Raw genomic sequence first — 19,459 nt, 5'->3', positions numbered from 1 at the left:
TTAATGCAATCCTTATCAAAATACCATGGACTTTCTTCAGAGAGTTAGAACAAATTCTTTTAAGATTTGTGTGGATTCAGAAAAGACCCCGAATAGCCAGGGGAATTTTAAAAAAGAAAACCATAGCTGCGGGCATCAGAATGCCCGATTTCAGGTTGTACTACAAAGCTGTGGTCATCAAGACAGTGTGGTAATGGCACAAAAACAGACACATAGATCAATGGAACAGAATAGAGAACCTAGAAGTAAACCCTGAACTTTGTGGTCAACTAATATTCGATAAGGGAGGAAAGACTATCCACTGGAAGAAAGACAGTCTCTTCAATAAATGGTGCTGGGAAATTTGGACATCCACATGTAGAAGAATGAAACTAGACCACTCTCTTACACCACACACAAAGATAAACTCAAAATGGATGAAAGATCTAAATGTGAGAGAAGATTCCATCCAAATCCTAGAGGAGAACACAGGCAACACCCTTTTTGAACTCGGCCACAGTAACTTCTTGCAAGATACATCCATGAAGGCAAAAGAAACAAAAGCAAAAATGACGTATTGGGACTTCATCAAGATAAGAAGCTTTTGCACAGCAAAGGATACAGTCCACAAAACTAAAAGACAACCTACAGAATGGGAGAAGATATTTGAAAATGACGTATCAGATAAAGGGCTAGTTTCCAAGATCTATAAAGAACTTTTAAATTGAACACCAAAAAACAAACAATCCAATCATGAAACGGGCAAAATACATGAAGAGAAATCTCACAGAGGTAGACATAGACATGGCCAACACGCACATGAGAACATGCTCTGCATCACTTGCCATCAGGGAAATACAAATCAAAACCACAATGAGATACCACCTCACACCAGTGAGAATGGGGAAAATTAACAAGGCAGGAAACCACAAATGTTGGAGAGTATGCGGAGAAAAGGGAACCCTCTTGCACTGTTGGCAGGAATGTGAACTGGTGCAGCCACTCTGGAAAACTCTGTGGAGGTTCCTCAAAGCATGAAAAATCAACCTGCCCTACGACCCAGCAATTGCACTGTTAGGGATTTACCCCAAAGATACAGATGCAATGAAACGCCCGGACACCTGCACCCTGATGTTTCTAGCAGCTATGTCCACAATAGCCAAACTGTGGAAGGAGCCTCGGTGCCCATCGAAAGATGAATGGTTAAAGAAGATGTGGTTTATGTATACAATGGAATATTCCTCAGCCATTAGAAATGACAAATACCCACCATTTGCTTCAACGTGGTTGGAACTGGAGGGTATTATGCTGAGTGAAGTAAGTCAATCGCAGAAGGACGAACATTGTATGTTCTCATTCATTGGGGAATGTAAACAATAGTGAAAGGAAATATAAGGGAAGGGAGAGGAAATGTGTGGGAAATATCAGAAAGGGAGACAGAACATAAAGACTCCAAACTCGGGGAAACGAACTAGGGGTGGTGGAAGGGGAGGAGGGCGGGGGGTGGGGGTGAATGGGTGACAGGCACTGGGGGGGGGTCACTTGACGGGATTAGCACTGGGTGTTATTCTGTATGTTGGTAAATTGAACTCGTATAAAAAATAAATTTAGTTAAAAAACCACGGGGGAGTATCTTCTCTTTCTGTATACTTTAAGTCCCTTGACTTCCCCTGGAACTTGTCTGTCTAGCTGATCTTCTGGGGAAGGGGCCTGCTGTGCTGATTTTCAGGTGTTAGCACTTGGGGGACCTGCTCTGCCCCCTGCCTGGTGCAGGGCTCAGTGGGGGTTGTTTACCCCGTGAGGCCCCAGGAGGAACAACCCCAGTGGCTATGGCAGCTCTGGAAACGTGGATTCAGCCCCCACAGTAACTCTGGGGCTCTCCGTCTGCAGGGCCTGGAGGCTCCGGGGCGGGGCCGCTGATCTGCTCAGCTCTGGGCATGACCGTCCTTGCTGTCCTGGGCCCTCCCGGCCTCTGCCTGTCCTGGGGAAGGCCGGATCCTGGGCTGTGTCCCGGCGCCCTGTGCTCCGGGGCCTGCGCTGTTGGATTCGCTCCCGCCCCGCAGCCCCCTCCGCGGAGCCGCCGCCCGAGCCCCTCCGAGCTGCTCCGGGTCCCGCCGTGCGCGCTGCAGCCCTTAGGGAGCTCGGCGCACTCTCCTGGGGCGCAGGTGCCTGTTAGTGTCCCAGGGAGCTCGAGGGCATCCCCGCCCTCCTGGGTCCTGCTCCACCTCCCTGCGGGCCCCTTTCCTCCCGGGAAGGTTGGTGCAGCTCCTGCTCCTCCGGGACGGGGCTCTCCTGTCCTGGGGACACTCGCCCGGGCCTCAGCCCGGCTCCTCGCGGGGCCCCTCCCCCTTGGATGCCTTTTGTTTCTCTATTCCCCCCCCAACCCCCCCCGCCCCCCCCCCTCCCCGTCTTCCTACCTTGATAGAAGCACGAACTCTTCTCACTGTAGCATTCCAGCTGGTCTCTCTTTAAATCTCAGGCCGAATTCGTAGATTTTCAGGATGATTTGAAGGTTATCTAGGTAATTTGGTGGGGACAGGTGATTTGGGGACACTACTCTTTCGCCATCTTGCCCCTCCTCCCAATATAATGTATTTAAAAGCAAAATAAATAGAAACCATCCAAGTATAATGTCCTGTGTTGCACAACATTATTTTGAAGGAGCCATCAAACAGGTAATAATTACACTATCCTAGGTCTCTTGATATTTTCCTGAGAGCCCTGGGTAGTCAGGAACCATGATCCTCAAATCGTACAGTCTCCAGGCCGAATTACACATTCACATCTACTGGTCATGTATGGTCCTTCACTTCTTCATGCCACAGCATGCACTCCTCCAAAGCAAGCTGTTGTGACCACAAAAGGATTGCAATTTTGAATCTGTTTCTCAGTGTTCTTGGATCATTAGTGGGATGTGGGAATGATTAAATTAGAAGATTTTACTGTCTTTGCATTTAAGGGATATTTTCAGAACTAATTTCATTTTAATACAATCATAGATGCCTCTTAAACACTATCTTCCATACAAATCTCTGGATTGCTTTTTAAATATTCATCTATGAACACCGATGCTGGTTTCAGATTTGGTAGCACAACATGGAGGATTACAGTTTATCAAACTCCACATGATGGAAATATTAATTTGGTACTCATCATAAAATTAGTGAACAAAATGAGATCTACCAAGCCTCTATGTTTAATAGACCATATTGAAACAGTAGATTGTGCCTCAGTATTCGTTTACCTATAATGGAAGGGAAGCCCCACTTGTCAACATTTTAGACAGAGAGGGAGCAAGGAAGCACAGTCTTGGAAGGTCACATTGGAGAGATAGAGACACCCTGGGAGAGATAAATGGGGTTTATTGTCATGAACCATGGAACAGGAAAATGGGGCCAGGGAGTTTCACTTCCTATAGTGGTGATGACTCTTTGCCCATCTCACTTTCTCTCCTTCCTTTAAAGCTGAGCATTTCTGAGGCCATGAAGGGGTTTTGGCTACACTTCCCCATAGTTTTAAATCACTGTGTCAGTGTAACTACCCATATACAATAAACAGTAATAGTCAGCCTCGTCCTCAGGCTGGGCTCCTGTGATGGTGAGGGCGGCTTTGTTCCCAGAGATGGATCCAGAGAAGCGATTAGGGACCCCAGAGGGGCGGTTGTTTGTGTTGTAGATAAGCATGCGAGGAGCCCGGCCTTGGGTCTGCTGGTACCAGTTGGGGTAGTTACTTGTAGAGACTGACCCAGAGCTGAGGCCACATGTGAGTGTGACTGTCCCTCCTGGAGAAACTGAGAGTGATGGCTCCTGGGTGACCACAGTCTGAGAATCTGCTCCTAAAATCAAAAGAGAGAAAGGTGTTGTTATGGGAGACAAGTGTCACATGAATCCCTGTTTTATGAGCTCCCCACAGACGCAAAGGCTTTTCCCTGACCTGATCCATAGGCAAGGAGCCCGAGAAGAAGCACCGTCCAAGCCATGGTGGGGACCCTCACAGATTGCAGCCTCCTTAGGGTCCTGGGATGGAATGGGGTGTCCCTGGACCTTTTCATGTCTCCTGTCCTATGAGGTTAAGAAAGCACTTCATGCAAATCAGCTTCCTCTCTCTCCCTCTCTCTCTCTCCCCCTGAGAATCACCAGCATGTCCCCTGGCAGACTTTGAAATGAGTAGACTCTGGGACCTCACACGCACAAATGACTGCAGGGTGACCTGAGACACTGGGTGTCAGGAGGACATCTTTCAGCAAATGACCACCATACTGTCTCTAGTGACCTCTGTCCCAAGGTTCTTCTCTGGAAAGCCTGAGAGCTGAATGAGGAGATGGATGTGTTCTCACCTCCTGGTTCCACATCTAATTCACCTCAAATCTAACCCATCTCTGGAACATTTTCTTCCCTCCCCAGTGACATTCCCTCTTCTGTCCTTGGAGGGTCTTCGCGGTGCCTCTTCCAGCCGTGAGGACACTGGGAATCTCAGAGCCCCTGTGACAGAGGTAGGAGCAGTGGTCTCCTCTCAGTTAATCATGGACCTTGTTGCAGTAGTCCCCGGGGAGGTGAGCAGGGATGTCTCTTTATCAGAAATGAACATGACATTGTGTGAACAATTGATGCTTTTGGAGCATTTTGAACTCCATTCCCCTTTGTGTTCTGCTGATGATTGTATTGTATGATTCTCCTGTCCATCTATCATTCCATGAAAATCATTTCTGGACCGGTTACTCCATGACATAGTGGAGGATGAATTACGAGGCCTGTGTGATTTAGAGCTGAGAGTTCTTGTGGCTCCAAGGCCGTAGGTGCAGGAAAGTCATCCACAGTGAGGACCCTGCTTGCTCTAGGGTGCAGGGGCCAGTGATAGATGTTCCTGGTCTTCCTGACCCAGACCCTGACTCCCAGGAGCAGCCCACTCGCGCCCCCTGCTGGCCTCAGACACCATGTCCCCCAGCCTGTATCAACCTTCCCAGTCCTGGAAGGGCCTCTGAGCTTTGCAGGTGGACCTCTGATGTCACCACCCAGGACAGTAGAATGAGCAGGTCAGTTCTGTGGGGTTGAGCCATTCATTTTTCCAGGGCATCAATTCCCTAAGTTAGACAGCTAATTGGAATATTTATGTCAGAGTATATTTCAGGATTTCCTGACACTGGAGTTTACATCTGCCTTGTCCCTTGTTTCATTACTGGGACATAATGAACTTGAAGTAAGCTCAAGATTGAAAATCTTTAGAGAAGCCCATTGGTTCAACCTCAGTAGTATTTCCACTTGGGTAGAAATAAGGGTAACTTGGGTTACCCTTATAGGCTGACTTACTTGTTATTACTGTTTTCAGGGTCTCCTGCTAGGTTCACCAGCCCCCATGTGCATGTCTTGGCTTTTATCTCTGTCTTGGAACGAGAATATCATGCTTTCATGGATGACATGTCCTTTGTCCTTGGTTACTTCTGTGGGTTCTCATTTATTCCTGGATAGTACCCTTACAACAATTATTTTGTAATTACTTATTAATACATTCAAGATATTCTTGGTCTACTTGTGTAATTTTGCTCAGTACAAAGGTTGATATTAAATAACATTGCTCTAAATGGTCTATAAAATTGATATGAGGAGCCTGGGTGGCTCAGTGTCTGCCTTCAGCTCAGATCATGATCCCAGAAATCCAGGATAGAGCCCTGCATTGGGCTCCTTGCTCAGTAGGGGGTCTACGTCTCCCTCTCCCTCTGATCCTCTCCCTGCTGATGCTCTCTCATACTCATTATCTCAAATAAAGAAATAAAATCCTTTACTAAAATTAATATGATACCAATGCATCCTCAGTTCCACTGCCCCTTACTTCCTGAAGGGATAACTGGTAACACTCACAAGGATGGGCTCTAGTAATTTATATACACACACTCCCACATATACACACATACACAACACACACACACATATATATATATTTCATAACCTAATCTTGTTATTTCTGTACTTCCATTGCTCCTTATAAAACATAATAACTGATTTTTGAGAAGCATTAGGATGTCTCTCATTTTGATTCATAGTTCATCATTAATCTACAGGATAATTTAACATAATTTCATGACTTTTCCACAGACAAATATTCATGTTGGTTTCAATTATTTGTTATTGTAACATGTTTTAACTAGATGTACCTGTATATTTATCTTGGAGTGCATTAGCTAGATAATTTTCATTATAACTGATTTCAAAAATTTGTAACGCTGTTTCAGATCATATATACATTTAATATATGATAAGAATTTAAAATTTATGTTCCAAACTTGATTTACCAATTTATACTCTCATCATCAAAGTATGAGATTTCCTATTTCAGCAGACAATTTCAGACAAACTTAATATCTTCCAATTTTATAATTGAATAATAATTTCATTGTTCAGTTGTAATCCACTTGTTAGTGACATTTCCTAGATGTATATATTGGTTTTTAGACCTATTATTTTCCTAGGGCTGCCATAATAAAGCACCACAAAATCGGTGGCTCAAAACAATAAGCATGCATTTCTGCTGTTCATACACAACTCCACAGTTTGTAGGGAGTGGCCATGATCTGTTAAACCTGCAGAGGAATCCTTCTTGCCTCTCCATAACTGCAAGAAATTTGAGGAGAACTTTTGGGGTGCTGTCTGCACCTGCAGAACCACTGTCTCTGTCTCCACCCTCCCACGGATCCCTCCTTGTCTCCATCGGACTGTCATGTTACAAGCACAGGAATTAGGAGGCCGCCACACCCCCTTCATCACCCCATCTTTATTTTTTTTAATAATAAATTTATTTTTTATTGGTGTTCAATTTACCAACATACAGAATAACACCCAGTGCTCATCCCGTCAAGCGTCCCCCTCAGTGCCTGTCACCCATTCACCCCCACCCCCTGCCCTCCTCCTCTTCCACCACCCCTAGTTCGTTTCCCAGAGTTAGGAGTCTTTATGTTCTGTCTCCCTTCCTGATATTTCCCACACATTTCTTCTCCCTTCTTTTATATTCCCTTTCACTATTATTTATATTCCCCAAATGAATGAGGACATACACTGTTTGTCCTTCTCCGATTGACTTACTGCACTCAGCATAATACCCTCCAGTTCCATCCACGTTGAGGCAAATGGTGGGTATTTGTCGTTTCTAATGGCTGAGTAATATTCCATTGTATACATAAACCACATCTTCTTTATCCATTCATCTTTCGATGGACACCGAGGCTCCTTCCACAGTTTGGCTATTGTGGACATTGCTGCTAGAAACATCGGGGTGCAGGTGTCCCGGCGTTTCATTACATCTGAATCTTTGGGGTAAATCCCCAACAGTGCAATTGCTGGGTCATGGGGCAAGTCGATTTTTAACTCTTTGAAGAACCTCCACACAGTTTTCCAGAGTGGCTGCACCAGTTCACATTCCCACCAACAGTGTAAGAGGGTTCCCTTTTCTCCGCATCCTCTCCAACATTTGTGGTTTCCTGCCTTGTTAATTTTCCCCATTCTCACTGGTGTGAGGTGGTATCTCATTGTGGTTTTGATTTGTATTTTCCTGATGGCAAGTGATGCAGAGCATTTTCTCATGTGCTTGTTGGCCATGTCCATGTCATCCTCTGTGAGATTTCTCTTCATGTCTTTTGCCCATTTCATGATTGGATTGTTTGTTTCTTTGCTGTTGAGTTTAATAAGTTCTTTATATATTTTGGAAACTAGCCCTTTATCTGATATGTCATTTTCAAATATCTTCTCCCATTCTATAGGTTGTCTTTTAGTTTTATTGACTGTATCCTTTGCTGCATCACCCCATCTTTACTATTTACATCTGCAGCACCCCTTTACAAAATAAAAAATACAAAATAAGAAATTTGAGGAGAACTTTTGGGGTACCCTGTCTGCACCTGAAGAACCACCGTCTCTGTCTCCACCCTCCCACGGATCCCTCCTTGACTCCATCTGACTGTCATGTTACAAGCACAAGAATTAGGAGGCTGCCATACCCCCTTCATCACCCCATCTGTACTATTTACATCTGCAGCACCCCTTTTCCATATAAGGTGACATTCTTAAGTCCTGAGGTCTACAATTTTCTTTTATCCATCCATCCATCCATCCATCCATCCATCCATCCAGTCATTCATTGATTCATTCATCCAACAATTGTATATTGAGCAAAAAGGCACACTATGCCAGGCACTATGTCCCTGGGGATTCATTGGCAAGGAAAGAGGCGAGTGTCCACCCTCATGAAGCTCACATCTGAGTCCAGAAGACCAAGAGGCGAGTTTCCACCCTCATGAAGCTCACATCTGAGTCCAGAAGACCAATGGTCTTATAAACATATAAAACAGTAATTTCAAATAGTAACGAATGTCCGGGGGTAAGGCACAGCAGACAACTGTGATGGAGACAGTGAACACCGGGGCAAAATCACAGAGCAGGTCAGAGAGATCCTCTCTGAGAAGGTGGAATTTGAATGAAGTGGCCATGCACAGAACTGTAAGAACAGCATACCAAGTGGAGGGAACAGAACGGCAAAGGCTCTGAACAAAGGCCCTGTTCCATGTGAGGGACAGCAAGGAAGCCATGTGGCTGGAGCAGAGTAAGGGACAGAGAGAAGGGTAGGAGATGGGTCTAGAGAGGGTGCAGAGGCCAGATCATGCAAAGCCTTTTATCTGGTACCTGGTACAGATTACCAGGCAATCAGTTTGGATTTACTCTTAATCCAGAGGAAGCAAGATATCCAGGGATGTTTCTCCAAGATGTATATTTCCTGGTTTCACCCCTTTGAGACTTGTATTTATTATCGCTGGGATGGGACTGAGAAGTCTATATTTTTAACAGCTTCTTGGGAGCCTTTGCTAGTGTGCCAGGTTTTAGAAACCTGGGACTACATGGCTGAGGTCTACAATTTCAACATATGTTCTTCAGTAGGATACAATTTAAATGAGGATATTAGGAAAGAAGAATCCTTTCCGAAAAGGCTTATTATAATTGTTATTTTATTTATTTATTTAAGTGTTTATATTTATTCATTCAAGAGACACACACACACACAGAGAGGCAGGGGCACAGGCAGAGGGAGAAACAGGCTCCATGTCGGGAGCCCAACATTGGAATGGATCCCAGGACTCCAGGATCAAGCCCAGCGTTGAAGGCAGGAGTTCAATCACTGAGCCAAGCAGGTGTCCCCCGTTTTTTCCCGAAAGATTATCATTACTATTTTTAAAAAATATTTTATTGGTGTTCAATTTGCCAATATATAGAATAACACCCAGTGCTCATCCCATCAAGTCCCCCTCTCAGTGCCCTTCACCCAGTCACCCCAACTCCCCGCCTACCTCCCTTTCTACCATCCCTTGTTCATTTCATTACTATTTTTAAATATGCAACGCAGTTGTATTGCACTGAAATGCAACGTAATAAAGTAAATATTAAGAAAATACAAAATGAGGATTTTTCCATTTTTCATCTTTCGGCTGTAAAGGAAGATTTTTTAATGTTCCTTTTTTTTATTTCTTAAGGAAATGTATTTATCCTCCATCTATAGTTCTGTTCCAACAGACATTTTGTAATATGAAACACCTAAATTTGCGTTTTTCTGAACTCTTGCCTCCTGAGTCACTCATACACTTACTCGATGTTAGAACTCACACAGGGATGGAAATCAATCCAGATCCTTCCCATGCCCATCTCCCCATGGCTGGTCAGCATTTATAGTGCTCTGGGCTCAGGTGTTTGGCCATGAGACGTCAGTAATCACATGATATTTGTATCCACAATTGATGAAACAAAGTGTATGTCTCCCTTCCTCATCTTGGTTTCTCACTGGGCCCAGCACCACTATAGTGTAGCCCCCATGGGTACTCATCCTCATCCTCAGGCTGGGCACTAGGAGATGGTCACGTCAGATTTGCTTCCAAGAAGGGAGCATGAGAAATCAGTATTTGTTGTTTTTATTATAAATAAATGGCCCTGACTTGGCCAATCTTTTCTTGGATCCAGTATGGATAGTGTCCTGTGCTGAGGCATAGTTGAGAGTGACTGTCCCTCCTGGGTACATGGTCATGAAGGCTCCTGAGTCACCATGACCTAAGAATTGGTCCCTGAAATGAAAATAGACCCTTATTAGGAATGAAGAAGAAAGACAGAGTAATCCCTTTTAAGGATGCCTCTGAAAGGAGAAGTGAGTGAGGAAGGGGAGAAGAAGGAGAGGAGTCAAGGTCATGGTGTGGAATTTCCACAGATTCCCTGGCCTTAAAACTGTCTCTGGACTCTGGGATGTCTCTTTTCTACTTAAGTTTTTCTTTATATTCCAAATATCTAACACAATGTGTAATAGGAGTACAATTTAGTAATTCAAGACTTAAATAAATGAGCCAGTGTTCATCACAAGTGCACTCCTTCATCCCCACCACCTTTTTAACCCATCCCTCCACCCACCTTTCATTTGATAAACATTAGTTAGTTCTTTAGAGGTAAGGGTTTGTTTCTTGTTTTCCTCACTTTTTCCTCTGTGATACTTTGTTTCAATTCTTAAATTCCCCATGAGTGAAATTATATGATATTTATCTTTCTCTGATTGACTTATTTCACTTAGCATTATACTCCCTAGCTCCTTCCACATCTTTGCAAATGTTAATATTTCATTCTTTTTCTTATGGCTCAGTCATAGGCATTATATATATATATATATATATATATATATATATATATATATATATGTCATAGGCATTATATATATATATCTACTTTATATATATATATCTACTTTATATATATAAAGTATATATATATTTATATATAAGTGTATATATATTTATATATATAAGTATATATATACTTTAACCATTCTGTTGGGCTCACTCTGGGTATTGTTGATAAAGCCAATATGAACTTCGGGGAGTATGTATCCCTTCGAATTAGATTTTTGTATTTTATGGGTAAATACCTAGGAGGGTAATTGCTGAATCATAGAGTATTTCTATTTTAATGTTTTGAGTGGCCTCCAAAATGTTTTCCAAAGGAGCTACACAAGTTTGCACACCCATTAACAGTGCAAGATGTTTCCCCTTTCTCTACATTTTTGTCTGCACCTGCTATTTCCTATGTTGTGTCTGTTATCTGTTATGACTGGTGTGAGGTCATATCTCCGTTTTGTTTTTATTTGTATTTCGGATGTTTCCTTTATCTCCTCCTCAGCTCCAGGGATGAAGGGCATGCTTGCTGGTATATTGTGCAAATAGGAGACCACCATGTCATCTGATTCTGGATCATCAGCCCAGCTAGGAGCTTCCATCCAGGGAGGAGTTCTGGGGTGGGTGAGAGCTATGGGTTTGTCCCCTGGGAGGAGACAGCTGCTGTCATCTCTCCCTCTGGCAGTGAGCACCAGTGCAGGGCCCAGGCAGGTGGAACCATTTCAGTGGGTTTCAGGCCTGGCCAGCTCTGAGCAGGTGCACAGCGCCCCCTGCTGACAGCTTCAGATCTGTCAAGATGGTGGGAACTGCGCAGAGGGAATGGAGCCCATTTTTGGTTTCAACAAATAAGCAAGAAAACAACCAAATAAGAAGTGTCACCTACTCTTGAGTCCCTCTGGAAAGTTTCCTGTTTTGAATGTCTTCTGTTATCTTTTTTGGTCCTAAAAAATCCAGTCAGTTTGTTGATGACTTTTCTTTAATTTCTGCTTTCTATTTGTTTGAAGAGTGTTTGTAATTGCTCATCAGATGGACGTTATGATAGTTGCCTAAAAATATCTGTTCAAAAATTTTAGGATATACGTGATCTCAGTGTTGGTGGCAGTCGATTCTGCTTTCTCATTCAAGATTTTATTTTCCTGTTTCTTGACATGTCATATTTTTTATTGGATCCTGTATATTATGGTTATTGTATAATGAGATGCTTGGTTCTCAGTTATTTTTCTTCAAACAAGTGATCCTCCCGCTGAGGTGCAACAGCAGGTACAGGGTGTGTGTGGGAGATTCCTGGTGGCTCAAGTGAAAATGCTTACCACTCTGCGGCTTACTCTCTGCTGGAGAAGGTGGGGCAGTGATTGCCACTTCCCAGCTCTTATCAAGTGGGGGTGTGGGAAAAGCTCTTTGCTGGGCCCTGCCAACACCATGGTGGGATGCACAGGACTGAATGGAGCTGCTTTCCTTCAGGGAGTGGATCCTCTGCTCCTCACTGCATTCCTTGTCCTCACTGACACCTGGGAGCGGAGGGTCGAATGCAGGTCCAGCTCCCTTGCCTCCTGCATCAAAATTCAGTGTTTTTATGCCCAGGGAGAGCCCAGTCTCAGTTCCCCAGTGTTTAGACTGTCACTAGCAATGGGTATATGACAACAAACCAGCTTTGCCTTGTACCACTGCATTCATTCTCTCTGCTGAGTGATGGGGTTCAGATGAACTCCCCAGGACCTACCAAAATCATGGGTGGGAAAAACTGGAGTGCAAACTTGCCAACTAGGCCTGCCTTGCCCAGAATTGTTGATGTTACCATGGGATGGAGGCTCAGCTATCTCCTGAGTAGCTGACACCATGGCTGGTGGGTGTTGGGACACTGCCTGCTTCTGCCAGGAGGATATGGACACCAGGTCTCTGCTGAGCAATAATGTGAACCCTGCATGAGGGCACAGTTTGGGGATTCATTAGTATGTGCAAGTGGTTGGCAAGTTTGTCCAAATATTTCCTCCACTCAGGCCAACTTACCTCCATATCCTCTGAATAGACTTGGTGCTTTTGGAGTTTTAGTGTTTTCTGGTTTGATTTTCTGGATCTCACATTCTCAATGTTTTTTGGTTGAAGGAACCTACAGGATCTTGTCTTACATGTGGAGGACATAATACAAGAGAAGGAACCGGGGTATGCACTGTTGTGTTTTCCTCAATTTGTTTGACATCTTCATTTTCTTTCTACCTTCAAGAGACTTCCTATGCTTGTTTGTTGTCGTGTGTCAGGACATTTCAGTTGTAAGAGAGAGGACCTGGATGGATGGGAGCACTTCCTACTGTCCAGAACTGGGGATCCTCAAGGTGCCTGCTCTGAATGCTTTCTTCCAGTGCTAGGATGGTGGAGATTCTGCTGAGCTGCTGTGATGGAGGTGATTTATCTTGACTCTCAAGTTGTGTAAATAAAAGACAAGGGCCATGATTATTATTTTTATATTACTCTTTACAGGGTTATAAAAAGTCAATACATTCCATAACCAAGAACTCAATGTGAGAAGTTTTACAGGCCAGCTGGAAACCAGTATAGCAGAAATGTCTGGCTTTCTGTTCTTAAATGCAGAGAAGTGGAAAGAAGAAATGTTTATTCCTTTTTTCCCTTATGTATTGCGTGTAGAAATTTTGTTTTGTAATAATTTTGTATTTACATAAATAGACGCAAATTTGTAATAGAGATCTCTATGGTTCACCCAGCTTTTCCAAATGGTAACATTTTGTGTTGTTATGAATCTTTTATAAAAAAAATTCCCTCCAGTGTTCTGATCATCTTGCAAAATTGCAGACTTTATCTGGATTTCAAAGTTTGTTTATTTACTTACTTACTTATTACTTATTTTAACACTGTTTAGCCTGTAATCAATCCAACTAACAACATTGCATCTATTCATCAGGACATACTAAAATCCTTCAATGTATGAGTTTCAAGTATTACTCTGTTCTTGATTTGGGGGATTTGGGGACAGATGGTGTCATATTTTGTAAAATGTCCCATAATATGTTTTTATCTGATGTTTTCTCACGATTACACTGATGTTATGAATTTGGGGAATGACTAGCACAGAGGTGACTTGATGTTCTTTGTGCATCATTGGGATGACATATCAGTGAGCTTATGGGTGGGGGATGGTGCCCCTTGGTGCTATTTTAAATAATTCATTTTCTGTACATAATCTATCTGGTGCCAGTCTACTGGATTTTGTCCATTTTGATAGGTGTGCAATGGTACCTCATTCATGTTTGCACTTGCTTTTCCTTAATGATATATAATATGAAACAAAATATCACATGTTTAAATCCCATCTGCCTATCTCCTTCTGTGAAATATCTGGTAACGTCTTTAACTTACTTTTTATTCAGGTTTTTTTTTTCTTGTGCTTTGTTTGAGAAGTTCATTGTATAACATCTTTCTTCCCTCCTTTCCTTTTTTCTTTCTTCCTTCCTTTTTCTTTCATTTTTCTCTCTTTCCTTTCTTTATTTCCTTATTATATATATTTGTATTTGTGTATTTATGACTGCTCCACTCTCCAGAAGTTTGGCAATTTATCTGAAATACATTCTGTTTCTGGTTTATTTATTTTCTCTGTTAGGTTTTATTTTTGTTATTATTCAGGGGAAATGGGACACATCTTCTCTTACAGACATTTAACCTCACATTTTCCAGTCAGCCAGGTCATACTAGATGTGTTACCATACTAGTCATAGCACCAGCTACTCCCCATTGGCTCCCGTGTTCCTGAAACCCCAAGTATCTGTTTCTGCTGTTATAATCTTTGCCTATGACGTTGGCCAAATATGCCAGTGCTTCTAATGACTTGGTGAAGAGGAAATAACTCTGCTCTGGGGTGACACCAGGGATGGTAGTAAAAGTCCTTATGACTATCTCATCTGGAGGCCTAGAGAACACACAGCCTGAATCCATACATGTTGCAAACTAGCTTCCAAACAACGAGCCATTTTGTTCAAGCCCAGTGGATTGAGGACAGAACTCAGGAGGTTCGGTCTCAATTCCCCACATCTACTAGTCACCTCTACAATGGAATCTGCTAAAATTTCTCTCTCCTCTCCCTCTGCCCTTCCCCACACATTCTCTCTCTCTTGCTTGAGTAATAGTCTTAAAAATAATATATATTTAATATATATGTTTAATGCTTACATATTTTATGAAATATAATTTAAATATATAATATGTATATATATTGATTACAAATTATAGGCAAGTATGAATTTTTTTTTCTCTAAGAGAAGATCAGTTACCACAGATGACAGCATAGCATGCCCCAGTTTAGCCCCCTGAAGAAGAGCTTGAACCATACGACAAGAGGAAGACTGGGGTGATGGCCATCCTGTGCAAATAATGGGAGCAAGGGAATACAAATGAACCCCTCTGCATCTTTTCCCTCATCACTGAAAGGAACTCCTGGTTGATGAGGGAGGAGATAATCCTCCCCTCCTCAAGGGTCTCTCACCCTAGACACAGGTAGCAATACTGGTGAGTTTTTTAACATGCAAATTTGACCAGGTATGGGATTTTCTCTCCCTGCCTCAACATCAGCTCTGAAAATGACTCCATGAGGATTGAGGATGAAATGTGCCTGGAGAAAGTGAGTCAGAACTGAGAAATCATGAGGCTCCAGGGACTCCTGTGCAGCACAATCACACTTCACCGAGGACACTGCCTGCCCAGTTTGCAAAAATTTGTGTATTTTCTTAGATATCTGGCCCAGAAGTCTGTTCTCACAGGACCCATGCGACAGCGCCCCCTGCTGTGCTAACATGCTTAGCCCACCATCCCCTCTGACACCACCCAACACTCCTGGAATGGTGTTCGGACTGTGCAACTGGACCATTTTTAACGTCACTGCCCAGGAAAGGAGAATGAGGAGTTGCACCCTGTCACCTTTGGCCCTGACACTTATTTTTAAATAACTAATGCTCTCCAGATACTTCAATACATGATTAATTGCATGGTGCTCATATTACCAGATATTTCAGAATTATCTGACATTGAGTTTGCTTCTTCCAGGTGCCTGAGGTCATTACTAGTCTATCATCATCTTGAAACAAGTAAGGGTCATAAGGTTCTCAGAGTACCAAGGTGGTTCACACCTTCTAATAATTCTACGTGAATTCTTCTTTCATTTGAACGTTGTTGTTGTTTTCTTGTAGGCTATATATATTTCCTGCCAGGTCTTCATCCCTCACTGCTAAGGCTTTTCAGCCTATATTTGCTATGAAAATATAATGCCATTGGGGTAAATGTATCTTCCACTCCTGCTGACTTGTCTGAGATCAAATTTTCCCTTGAATGTTAGCCAGAAATTCTAATTTGTTTGTCCCTCTGATATACTTAGTATTTTTAAAGGATCATTCTGTTATTTACTCAGCATGATGATTCCTATCAAGAGAACATTACTATAAATGGACCTCTCCTTACTTTGGATGGGTTCTTCAACCTCCCCTGCACTGAAACCCTCATGGTCCTGCACTCTAATTACATTAGATCCTAACCTAGAAGTTTTGTGCAGGCTTCCATGGAATTCACTGGAGCTGTGTGTCTGAGATCTGAGTCCAATGAACAGCGATTGTCTAACATCTTGCCTTACAGGGAAACAAGGGGGATGAGCAGTAGACATTGAGGGATTAAACCAGGGCAGTGCCCAAATGGCAGGATGGCATCAAGTGTGGAGATGTAATTGGATGGGGGTGGTTGTAGGTTCACTATATTAAGACATCCACTCCATTGCCATCATGTCCTCTGACTTATTTAAATCTGTTTAATTGTTGGCAATCTTTTGTAGTTTTCGGTTTACAATGTTTTCCCAACTCGTTATATTCCCTCCGAAGTGTTTTATTCTTTTTGATGCTATCCTAAATGGAATTGTTTATTAGTATCTTTTTGGGGCTTCTTCATTTTTGATATAGACAAAACTACCTGATTGTTATAGGGCATTACCACTTTAACTCCTGTAGGAGACACTAGATAGATCCCATTGAGGGTTGGAAGAGCAGGGACAAGTAACGGAACAGGAAAGCATATGAGAAGGAAGCTCTGTATCCGTGACCTTAAAATAAGCAATCTCACATGATTGACGGTATGCACAGGAGAAAGTAGATGACTAAATAAAATGGCTGTTGCCTCCATCTCTTATTGGGAAAATAGAAAACCCTAAAGCTTTTCTTCTTTTCCAGTTTGTCATACACCTGATTTATGTTTTCTAGAACCCATGTAATCATTTATGAAACATGTATTTCACAAAGACCAAGAATTCCCTGGTTGATGTAGATGAAAGAGTAGTAAGTAGGGTGAGGAAGGAGCTTCCCTCTTTGTTCCTGACCCAGTGATTTTGGCAGGACGGAGAGGAGAAATTGCCTGCAGCTCTTTGCTTCCTCAGAATATGGCCCTGGAGAGGACACCGACCTCCCTACAACCAGCCTTTCTCTGCTGGTTCCCCAGCTCCCACTCCCTCCTCTAGGCTCTAGCATCTCCCCCATCTCCTCATTGGACCATGATTTCCCCTACTCTGAGATAAATGATATCTAGGGAATACCCCTCAATATTTGACACACACCTAAGACAGCTGGATTATTTGAAGGCAGAGGGAAAAAAAGTATATTTCACTCCAATTAGGTATCTTTTTTTTCTATTTATGTTGGAATCATGCAGTTCGTAACCTATAATTTTCTGATTATAAATTATTTCCCAGATAATTATACTTTATCTTATTGATTCATATGTTTCACTACTGAGCCTTTTTCTGTTACAAGTTAAGAAGTTATAGAAATTATTCAGTATTGAGTCTCTAGTGTAAGAGCCAGATATTCATAAAGTACATAATTTTCAAATACGTGGTAGTATCTGAAATGTATATAAATATCCAAAATACATAGATATAGGTGGGATATGACATACGAATACCAAAAGGTCAGATTATGATAATAAGGGTAATTCATGTTGAGGAGGTTGGGGATGATCTAAGTGAGTCCTTAGGGGAGGAGGTTGTCAAAGACCAGCAGTTCTCCCCTGAGATGTGTGGGTCTGCCCCAACTCTGAACTCTCCAAGTGAGGAAGGATCTGAATGAGGATACTTGGGAAGATTCATGGACCTTCAACAAAATATTGATTCCTTTGCAAAGATGTATCTTATCCATAGGAGATAGTGGACTATTCCCATACATCTACTCCACATGTTTGCTCGTCCCTTCTTCTGATCTTAGACAAAGGCAAGTGTAAGAAGAAGAAGTTGGAGACAGAATTATGAAATTCTGCCATAGAAAAACATGGTGCAGGGAAAGGCTCTCTCTGAGCCTGTTGAGGAATGAGAGAGGCTTTCGTCATGGAATCCCAGATGAAGAGGAGATTTCTACCCTGTCCTCTGAGAATGGAGGTGATTAGTGTTTGGGGAACCAAGTCAATATCAGAGGGACAGGAGCTCAAAAGTTTGAAGATGCCCAGGAGAGAAGAAAAGGTTAAGCAAAAAGTGCAGGGTGAGGGAGGACCATTGAAGGCAAAGGGAATGGACCTCCTCTGCCTGGATCATTGCAGGCTACCCAGCACAGGGCCCCTGCCCCTCCACAGGAGAGCTGTCTGAGGAACCTGCAGAATGTGCTGGAGTGAATGGCTGAGGGCATGAGGAATCTGGATGGATACAAAGAACCTGGGAGAAGATTGATCCTTTCAAAGCTCAGGCTACTGTCAGGTCAGAGAGGCCCCTGTGAACAGAACAACTTGTCATCTGCCACTCACCTTAGTCTTCCAGTTTGAAGGAACTCCTCCTCACTCCTCTCAGGACACCCCCAGTTCTTCTTCCCATCACAAGGGTCCTATCCTCAGTTGCTCTCTCTCACATTTGAACAGGAATCTTAATCATGTTGTCTTTGTAGTTCTTGGTGCTCATGTATGCAGAATATAAACAGATGGGTGTTCTGGAATCCCACATGGTGGGGGGGAGGGTGGCGTAGTGGGCACCATGTCCTGTAAGTGAGGGCAGGATCTGCTCTCTTAGCTACACTTGGGTAGCAGGCGTTGTTCTCACATGCATTTTAGGTCGCAATTGGGCATTGAACCATGAAGGAAATATGACAGCGAAGCCTCCTGGGCACCACGATGAGATCTGGGAAGAGAGTCTTGCTCCGTCTTTCCTTTTGCTTTTGGGAATGGAGTCACTCATGACTTATGGGGTTTCATTCCCCATGACTGTTCCCTACATCGTTCTGGACTGGTGATGGCTCTAGTCACAGGAAGAAGGAAGAAATGACATAGGTTTCCATGTCGGTTGACAGAAAGCCACCGTCCAGTTTCACCAGAGGGTTATAGAGTCACAGCAGAGGAGAGCCTCAAATGGGTGGAGTCATTTCCCCAACTCCCACTGGAGCAGGTTCAGGCCATTCTCATGTGTGAAGAAGGCTGTCATCAGACCTTCTTCCTTGTCAAACACAATGGCCCAGATCTCACTGGTGTCCGCACAATCATGACCTGTATTATACCAAAATAGTTCACAATCAGGTTTTTCAATGACAGAATAAGAGAAATCTCTTGAAAACTTTTTTTATTTTTTATTTTCATTTTTTATTACATATTTTTTAAAAATTTATTTTGTATTGGTGTTCAATTTGCCAACATATAGAATAACACGCAGTGCTCATCCCATCAAGTGTTCCCCTCAGTGCCCAAAACCCAGACACCACTACCCCCTGCCCATCTCCCTTTCCACCATCCCTTGTTCGTTTTCCAGAGTTAGGAGTCTCTCGTGTTCTGTCTCCCTTTCTGATATTTCCC

The 19,459-nt window shown here is 43.0% G+C and overlaps 1 protein-coding gene across 2 annotated transcripts in view; it reads right to left on the bottom strand.

Annotated features, from left to right (window-relative positions):
- LOC112907482 (immunoglobulin lambda-1 light chain-like) overlaps positions 1-19,459 on the bottom strand; it is a 699,686-nt gene that overhangs the window by 635,675 nt on the left and 44,552 nt on the right. Inside the window, exons 1-2 of one of the 2 annotated variants that reach the window (XM_072723323.1) lie at positions 3,913-4,046; positions 3,508-3,814 (exon numbers count right to left, since the gene is read on the bottom strand). The exons of the other annotated variant lie outside the window; for it this stretch is intronic. Coding sequence (XP_072579424.1) covers positions 3,508-3,814; positions 3,913-4,030 — 425 coding nt within the window. The 5' untranslated portion in view covers positions 4,031-4,046. Of the gene's footprint in view, positions 1-3,507; positions 3,815-3,912; positions 4,047-19,459 lie in introns of those variants that run through there. 2 annotated transcript variants of the gene reach the window in all.

Source organism: Vulpes vulpes, chromosome 10, assembly GCF_048418805.1.
Source record: "Vulpes vulpes isolate BD-2025 chromosome 10, VulVul3, whole genome shotgun sequence".
Lineage (NCBI taxonomy): Eukaryota > Metazoa > Chordata > Mammalia > Carnivora > Canidae > Vulpes > Vulpes vulpes.
The sequence above is the reverse complement of the archived record's forward strand: the minus strand, read 5'-3'. Positions and strand labels throughout refer to the sequence as shown.